The sequence below is a fragment of the Etheostoma cragini genome, chromosome 14 (assembly GCF_013103735.1).
Source record: "Etheostoma cragini isolate CJK2018 chromosome 14, CSU_Ecrag_1.0, whole genome shotgun sequence".
NCBI classification, from domain to species: domain Eukaryota; kingdom Metazoa; phylum Chordata; class Actinopteri; order Perciformes; family Percidae; genus Etheostoma; species Etheostoma cragini.
Genome location: NC_048420.1, coordinates 23,571,734 through 23,581,104, shown reverse-complemented (window position 1 = coordinate 23,581,104; position 9,371 = coordinate 23,571,734). Strand labels below are relative to the sequence as shown.

General features: G+C 40.4%; 1 protein-coding gene across 1 annotated transcript in view; it reads left to right on the top strand.

Moving 5' to 3' along the window:
• The window catches only part of LOC117957203 (glutamate receptor ionotropic, kainate 5-like), an 86,495-nt gene that overhangs the window by 8,866 nt on the left and 68,258 nt on the right, over nucleotides 1-9,371 (top strand). The window contains exon 3 of the mRNA XM_034892800.1: nucleotides 3,814-3,978. Within this exon, the coding sequence (XP_034748691.1) occupies nucleotides 3,814-3,978 (165 nt within the window). The remainder of the gene's footprint in view (nucleotides 1-3,813; nucleotides 3,979-9,371) is intronic.

The following is a 9,371-nucleotide window of genomic DNA, read 5'->3' as shown; positions in this document are numbered from 1 at the left end:
GGCAACGGCGGCCTCTCTGCTCGTTACTGAGTCTGAGCAGCATGTTGCCTCTGATTTCCAGTCTTGTTGTGCGAGGTCGTCGTTCTGCGGCCTCGCGGCTCGGCGTCCGCCCAAACGAGCCGAGAAGGAAGGATGAGGATCGATACAGTAAAGTATCGCGATATTTTCAGTGGCAATACTGTGTTGAGACACAGGCGCCAAGTTTCGATCTTTTATTACATATAATATAGTGTTGGAGTGCTATGAACTGACAGGTAAATGTTGATAAGTTTCCTCTTGGGGACGTCATTTGAAAATAGAGGTTGGTAAAAGGGTTATAAATAGCATTATATCACAGAATAGTGCAATATGTTTAAAATCGCAATAATATCGTATCGTGCCATAAGTATTGTGATGATATCTGTTATTGTGAAGATGTCTGGTGATTTCCCCCCCCCCCGGTACACTCCTCGGACTTGGATTGCCCCCCCCCCCAGACCATTTGAGGGCACCACAGACTATTGAGATCTTTAAATAAGACCTTGCACAATAATGTAGTTGCACTATTTATACATATTTACAGTATATATTATAAACTGATGTTTTTACCTTGCTTTTGGGATCTTACCTGTAGCATTTGTCTTAAATGTAAAGTTTGTTGAGAATAAAATGCATTATTATTATTATTACTATTATTACTCAGGTCAGGTTGCAGCAGTAGACATCATGTACTTCCAGGTATTAACATGTGATCTTCCTCTGGATGCCTTGAACCAGCTGATTGCCCTCCTGTGCTTTCTGTGAGCATGCTTTTCCTCTGCGTTCATCCCCCTTTCCAATAACACGGGTGCATTTGTTTATCAACGTTCCTGAAAGTGCAAAGCAGGCGAGGCGGCTACAGAAATAACCATGGCAGGTGTTACTGTACACAGACGCCAGGTACTCTCTCTTTGCCATTTCTAGTAGGTGGAAAAAGAAGCGATGACGATGTGTTTTTTTACTATATATATAAATACGAGCTGCAGCTGTTCCTGACGCTTCGCTCTGCTCCACGTTCAAATCCAAGGACATCAAATCTATTTTAGGTCATCTTGCTGCTGCTGATGTTTTCTCTTCTCACACTCTGTAAAGGTTGTTTTTCACCTGGCTGACATTCAGCCATCGTTGTCCCATTTACATCTGCAGACGAAGGCAGCGTGCACCCAAATCTCGTAGTCTCGCTATCTCATAGTCTCGCTATGAGATAGCGAGACTACGACATTTGGGAAATGAGATTTGAGCTGGGAGGGTCTGGCTAGTCCGCACGGCATTCTAGGATGGGAGAAAAACTTGGTTTAACTCTGGTTAATCGGCATTTCTTGAAACCAATCACTATCGTCTTGGGCGGCGCTACACGCCGGACAGAGCCACGGCGCCGCTGCAAAATAGCCTCGGGAAGGAACTCGTCTTGGTACCTCCGTTGTTTTTTTAGTGGTGCGACAGAAAACTCAGATGCTAATTTATTCCTTTTTTTCAATTACCCACCACACACTCTATGTATTTCTTTATTAGTTGTATTTATATTTTTGGTCACACTTCAATATCATTTATAGTATGGTTACTTTCTTTTGCTATATTACATATTCAGTTTAATTCTAACATCACTTGGTTACTTACACTGCAAATCCTTTTGTACTATGGCCACCTCACTTTACTTTACAATACCTTTTATGTAATGCCACTTTACATTCTTTCAATGCTTTCTGCACATTGTTGTTGTAGCTCATCTCTAATCATATCTTACGATACGCTTGCTTTGGTGATTATAGGGTAGTAACAAATGACCCATAGCACCATATATGGTTTGGAGGACTTTGATTTGGAATATTTTCAGTACTTTACCAGCCTTGTTAAAGTTTGGGTAACAGAAGTTGGGTGTCCACTGCTACTGGGTTCGGTTAGTTCATGGTTGTTATTGTGTGACTTTGTGGTTTTCAAAAGGATTCGGGACTAACAAACTAACTAACTGGCAGAGGCAGCAGGTCAGAGCAACAACTTCCATGTTCTGCGATGGCCACCAGTTTTCCGCCATTTTGAATTTTTTTTAAAATACCTTTTTTAGTTCTCATCTTACTCTGTAGCCAAAAGATCAAGCTTATTAAAAAAGTTTTTCAAAGGATTCCGGTTGCCTATGAAGACAACATAGATAACTGTCAGTTTGACAGCCACAAAGTGGTGAAAATAGTCTAAATATAGCGTACACTTGATTTGCCTTGCTTTTGTGTAATGCAGTGAACATTTTGCGTTCTCTATAGTAGTGAAGAGTAAACGGCCACTATTGCAGAACAAACAAAGAAAAATGTGATGACTACATTCAATGAAACTTCAAAATCCAGTGAAAGGGAGATCCAAATACATGCCTGCGATTGCTGCTTATCGCCATAAATACCGCCAAAGACAAAAAGGAGATCTTTGATATTGTAAGTAATCTGTCAGTATATCCTGACAAGTGTGAAATACTGTTCTGAACCCAATGAATGATCATTTTTTTCAACTGTATGTCACCACAGAAATAATTACCCATGTGAAAATATCAGTGTATCACTTCCGCAACGTGCAGACCGAATGTAGGTTCTCAGGTTCTCGGGTCTCGTCACATTTCCGTCAGTTTCTACTCCGACACATTGGTCAAACACGCTCTGTTTACATAGCGTCCGAACGCAGCATCCTGTAGAGCCGTCGTTTGTCCACAAATGCCATCAAAACTTTAAAACAATGTTCAACGCATGTGTTCCTCACATGCTGCGTAAGGAACTTAGGACAATTTGAATGTCTTTGGAATCAGGAGATGCATATAAATAGCCCACTGGGACTCAGAGTATTAGTAGCTGTGGGGCAAAAGAAATGCTAATGCAGAGAAGTTGTGTTGCCTGAAAGGTTTCTCCTGCACCAACAACAGCAAAATTATTTGTCTTCCCTGAAATAACCATGAAAAACTTTGCAAATATGAACGATAGATAGATAGATAGATAGATAGATAGATAGATAGATAGATAGATGGATAAACAGCTATTTGCAGTTTTTTGGCTTTTCTAAGTGGAAAATAATAAATGGAAAATCCCCCTTTATGGTGCATTCAGTTGCCTCTCTGAAACCCATGACGCGTTCAGGTGCACCTCGTAATGATGTAGCCTTTCACATAATACAATGACCCTAGCCCCTAGAGATGAGGCGTACAGCTTATTAAATAAACACTGGTATTGGATCGGTATTGGCCGATACCCAACGCCAGCTCCTTCTCCTTAAAACTACTAATGCCATGTAATGAGAAAGCAAGACTCAGCGAGAGTTGACACATTACAACCTTCAAAAAAGTGCCATTATAAAATAAAATACTATTCTCCTCATGCTCAAAAAACAAGCTATGTATATATATAATTTCACGACTGAAGAGGCCCTGTGCTTGAAGAAGTCTGTCTTAAGTTTTTCTAGGCTACTTTAAGGACACAAATGCACAATAAAGTGAATTTTCATGTTTTGAGACCTTTAACAATATCTTCACCTTGCGCCCATTCCCAGCTAGCTGCTGCTGCTGCTGCTGTAGCGTCATGTTTAACGCATTGGACGTTGTTGTTCCTGTCTGTATCCCCAACAGTGCTCGTGAAAAAGTTTCTGTCATCTTTGGCAGCAAAACAAAAAAACAAAAGAATTTAAAGTCCGCCATTTCACATCTTTTACGTCAACCTATTCTTCTTGGATTTTCCTTGGATGTCCTATTACCAAAATCTCATAACCCCAGGTGTGGCAGGTCTCTTGGTATTCATTCTTCATCTCTGATCCCTTCTCTCCGTCCAGCGGCCATTTTGGATGACCAGGCAGCGTGCGGTCGTGGCGAGCGCCTGGCGCTGGCTCTGGCGAGGGAGAACATCAACAGTCTGATGGAGGGCACCTCCCAGGCGAGGGTGGAGGTGGACGTCTACGAGCTGCAGACGGACTCCCAGTACGACACCACCGACACCAGTAAGTCTACATGCTCTCCTTCATCTTCCTCAATACCTGAACATGTGCAGCCGCTCTTCACTCTGACAATGCCAGTGAAGGTAAACTTAAGGAAGCGCTGCGTGAGAAAGCAGGCTGTACAATGAATAGTTTAAACAGGTTTGTTTTAAAACCAGACTCCATTTTCCTATGTTTCTTTGTCGAAGTATCTGATGGGAACAACAATCTTCGACATTGGTCCAGTATTGAGCGATAACGCTGCAGACGGAGAAACATTCTACGGTGTGAGTTAATATGGCGATTCTTCTGTCGCTAAGCTCCGCCCATAGAAAGCAGCCAATGGCGGTCCAGCCTAAATGAGATGCCGACATCAGCTCGGATAACTCCATTGGAAACAACAGGGAGGCATAGCAGGCACTAGTGGTGGATTTATGAAGTTTATTTACTAAAAAACTTAAAAAATAACAATTACCGGGAGCCGGTACACCCAGAAAGCTAGAAACTGTATTTCGTCCCTTTCCCAAAGCCAAAACGGGACAAGAAGAAATGTTAACTGTGGATCAGACTGTGTGGCGGACCAGAATATTAATTTAACGTCAACAAAATGAACAAGGACGTCTACATTTGTCCAAAGGTAAGGCAACATTTAATATACTTATCCCTCTGTCACAAACGACAGTAGTTTTGACCCTCCTATCGGTTATGTTAACAAACGGAAACAGAGATTACATTAACGTTAGCTCGGTTGCTAGCCTAGCATTACCTGTCAAGGTATGCTCAACTTGTCACATGATGTAAACATTGGTTGACATATCTTCTACAGTGCTGCTCATAAGTTTAGGAACACACGCTAAAGTTAACTAAAAAGAGGAATGAAAAAAAATATTTTGTAAATTGATCTTAATGCATTAATTTAAAAAAAAATTGAAAAGCCAACATTTAAAGATACCAATTTTCTTTCAAAATGAATAATGCATCATAAATAAATAAATGTTCCTCCTTAAAATACAGGGGGAATAAGTATACACCCCCTATGTTAAAATACAGGGGCATAGGTATACACACCCCTATGTTAAAATACAGGGGCATAAGTTTACACCCCCCTATGTTAAAATACAGGGGCATAGGTATACACCCCCCTATGTTAAAATACAGGGGCATAAGTTTACACCCCCCTATGTTCAAATACAGGGGCATAAGTATACACCCCCTATGTTAAAATACAGGGGCATAAGTATACACCCCCCTATGTTAAAATACAGGGGCATAAGTATACACCCCCCTATGTTAAAATACAGGGACATAAGTTTACACCCCCCTATGTTAAAATACAGGGGCATAGGTATACACCCCCCTATGTTAAAATACAGGGGGCTTAAGTATACACCCCCCTATGTTAAAATACAGGGGCATAAGTATACACCCCCCTATGTTAAAATACAGGGGCATAAGTATACACCCCCCTATGTTAAAATACAGGGACATAAGTATACACCCCCCTATGTTAAAATACAGGGGCATAAGTATACACCCCCCTATGTTAAAATACAGGGGGCATAAGTATACAGCACCCTATGTTAAAATACAGGGGCATAAGTATACACCCCCCTATGTTAAAATACAGGGGGCATGCCTAGAGCTAGGCTTGGTTTTGGATGGCGCAGTGTATATAACACATGCCTTTGGTTGGGGGAGATTTGAGTTCAATTCCCATTGCGATACATCAACCAATGTGCCCCCTAGCAAGACACTTATCCCCTAAATACTCCAGAGGGGCGGCCTCTGCAAGTTGCTTTGGATAAAAGCATCAGCTAAATAATGTAATGTTTTATTTCACTTAGCTTAATAGCTGGTTTGATTTGCATTGAAAGATGATTTTATGGAAAGTTCCCAATGCCAAACTTTATCTATGATGAAGGGTATGTGATGTCATCTTTGACCACATAAAAGTTCTTGATGGTCGAGGCAGCCTCCGCTACTGTCATGTCTCTTGCACCAAAAGGGCACTACACCTCCAGCAACCCCGTCTGGCCCTTGTCACATATGATGCCGTCTGGTATTGCACCAGGAAATGGCAATTCTGGCTGCAGGAGCAGGCCAACATCAAGCACATGACGGTCTGGATTCAAATGCCAATAGAATTGCTTAGCTTTGGGTTCCTGGGCAGTGCCATAACCTGTTGCTGTTGACGTGAAGGCTTTGGGGGTAGAATAGGCCTTGGATGTACTTCTCTGTAACCTTCCTCCTTACCAGAGGCCGCCTGTGCCTGCATCTAAACTTGAAGTTTTCCAAGTGTGTAGATGTTGTGTAGATGTAGTGTAGATGGGGGTATGGATATGTCTGGAGAAAGGGGAATGGGTATGTTGTTGCATGAACAGGGTATGGGCAGGGTTGGGCATAATTCCTGGTTTAACAGTGGAAGCTAGGAGAAGAGAAAATAACTATATTAACATAGAAACATTTGTAAGCAAACATAACGTACACATTATGCATTTTCTACCCTCAAAATAAACCATAAATTAATCATTGTCTGCAAATTATTCCTTCTGTGCAGGATATCCAGAGGAAGATGAAGAACAACATGCAGAAAGACAGCAGTTAGACGAGCACCCACTAGAGTTGCCGACCAGGGACAATGATTAGCTGATGACATTACGAGCCACGCTAGCTCGGAGGGATGCAGAAATTAGTTTATGGAAAAAATACACATATATTTCCAAAACCAAGAAAGCCAACTAACCCCAGAAATATTCACGCACAGTGAAATCTCAAATTACTTGTAATATTGTACTGGATTTTCCAATTCCCAATTCAATAACGCTGTGTTTCAAGTGCCAAGCACAGGCACATGCCCACAAACTGAAGCTGTTAATTTACAAGAGGAATGATCAGTGCGTTACAGAAATGCCTTCATGTCACCAACTGCAACTTGTATTAATGAAATTGCGCCAAATACTGGACCTAAAGGACTTAGCTTTCAGATTCCAGCAACCGGAACGCAGGGCAGGTACATGCATAGCGTGCTGGGAGAACTCCCAACATGGCAACACAGAGACATCATAAATTCTCAGATGCCAGACAGATATAGAGAAGAATATCCCAAATCCCTCGCAATACTTGACTGCACCGAAATGAAAATTCCCTGGTGTTGCAAAGCCAAAGTGTATGTAATTATAAATCCACAAATACTTTGAAAGTACTATTTGTACCATTTTCACTGGATCCTAGTCTGACAAGGAGATTGTCAGAACTTCTTTGAATTAATGAGCACACTCCTAAAACTAATATCTAAATGTGGTAGATGGTGTAATGGTGGCTAAAGGGTTCTTCATTGAGAGTGTGTTACAAAAGATTGACTAAAAAAATCCGCCACAGATGACGAAAAAGAGAGCAGTTTACGGAGTACACGTAAAGGGAGAACGGAGTAAAGGGCAAAAGCCAAAACAAAGACATTTAAAATGGTATTAGGGAGAGTACCCAACATCTACGGAGCCCGACAGGTGACATGGAGGGGGGAAAAAACAAAAAACAAAGAAATTAAATAAAATGTACTGGGGACAAACCCTAAACTTGAGATCTCAATATTGAAATTTGAGATTTTTTTTTTTTTTCTCCATGAAAGTTGAGATCTCCACTTTCAAACTCGAGATCTCGACTTTCATGGACCTAAAAAAAAAAAAAGAAATAGTTTTTTCCTCAAAAAATATCTCCCCAAAGTGTTTGTCCCCGTACGTGTTTTTTGAATTTCAAATTATTATTTAAAAAAAAAAATTTTTAATTTAATTTTTTTCTTTCTTTTCCTCCATGTCAAAGTCAGGATCTTACAAATAATCTCAAGATCTCGCAGAAAAAGTCAAGATCTCGCAAATAAAACTCGAGATCTTGCAAAACAAAGTCAAGATCTTGCAAATAAAACTTGAGATCTTGCGAAACAAAGTCAAGATCTTGCAAATAAAACTCGAGATTTTGCAAAACAAAGTCAAGATCTCGCAAATAAAACTTGAGATCTCGCAAAACAAAGTCAAGATCTTGCAAATAAAACTCAATCTCGCAAAACAAAGTCAAGATCTTGCAAATAAAACTCGAGATCTTGCGAAACAAAGTCAAGATCTCGCAACTATAACTTGAGATCTCGCAAAACAAAGTCAAGATCTTGCAAATAAAACTGAAGATCTCGCAAAAACAAAGTCAAGATCTCGCAAAACAAAGTCAAGATCTTGCAAATAAAACTCGAGATTTTGCAAAACAAAGTCAAGATCTTGCAAATAAAACTCGAGATTCTGCAAAACAAAGTCAAGATCTCGCAAACAAAGTCAAGATCTCGCAAACAAAGTCAAGATCTCGCAAAAACAAAGTCAAGATCTCGCAAAACAAAGTCAAGATCTTGCAAATAAAACTGAAGATCTCGCAAAAACAAAGTCAAGATCTCGCAAAACAAAGTCAAGATCTTGCAAATAAAACTCGAGATTTTGCTAAACAAAGTCAAGATCTCGCAAACAAAACTCAAGATCTTGCAAAACAAAGTCAAGATCTTGCAAATAATCTCAAGATTGGTTTATTGTGAGCATGCTTTCCATTTTCCAGCCCAACATACTTTAAAAGAATGGAAAACAACAACAGTACATGTTTGATTGATTGGTTGACTCATTGATTGATTGATTGATTTTTGATTGCTTGGCTGTACAGTGTTTTTATTGGTCATGTGCTGTCTAAAATCTTGCTGAGGAAATAAAATGATCTTAGTAACTACTTTGCTTGTATGTTTGCTCAGAAAAGCAGAACACAGTATTTCCTTTAGGCTTCCTGCTTTCTGGAAAAAGTTCTCCAGAATTTGTAATTTACCTACCTGCTAGCTTAAACCACATCCGATTGGGTACTCCTCTTCCCTGTACAGTTACCCTTTCGCAGCCGTGTGATCGACCATATTGCTTACTGGTGTCGTATTGACTGCATCTGGTCTCAGACCTGACTCTCTCCTACAAAACAACAATAAACATAAGGTCAGTCTATGTACTAAACCAACAATATGAGCACAGTAACCAGGTCCCCTGTTTAATCTCAATAAAGATGAAAATGCTTATAAGCCAACTGCTACATTCTTACTACATTGAATGTTAGCCTAACATAGCTCAGTCTATATCTTCCGTTAGCTAGTTAGCATTGTTACGCACGGGCCTGAATTACACACACACGCTCAGTATCTATACAGTACATTCACTAAATGGAGAGATGTCAGATGTCACATGTGTCTAGGGCAGGGGCAAGAAAGTGAATACAGTAAGAATACAGTAAGAAGGTCCTGGTTTTGGGTAGGTCTGGGTACCGAATGCAATAGTTTTTAGGCACTGACTGAATTGCTTCTAAAGTATTGCATGTGAGGAAATGGTTCCAGTACATCCCCCCCCCCCCCCCCC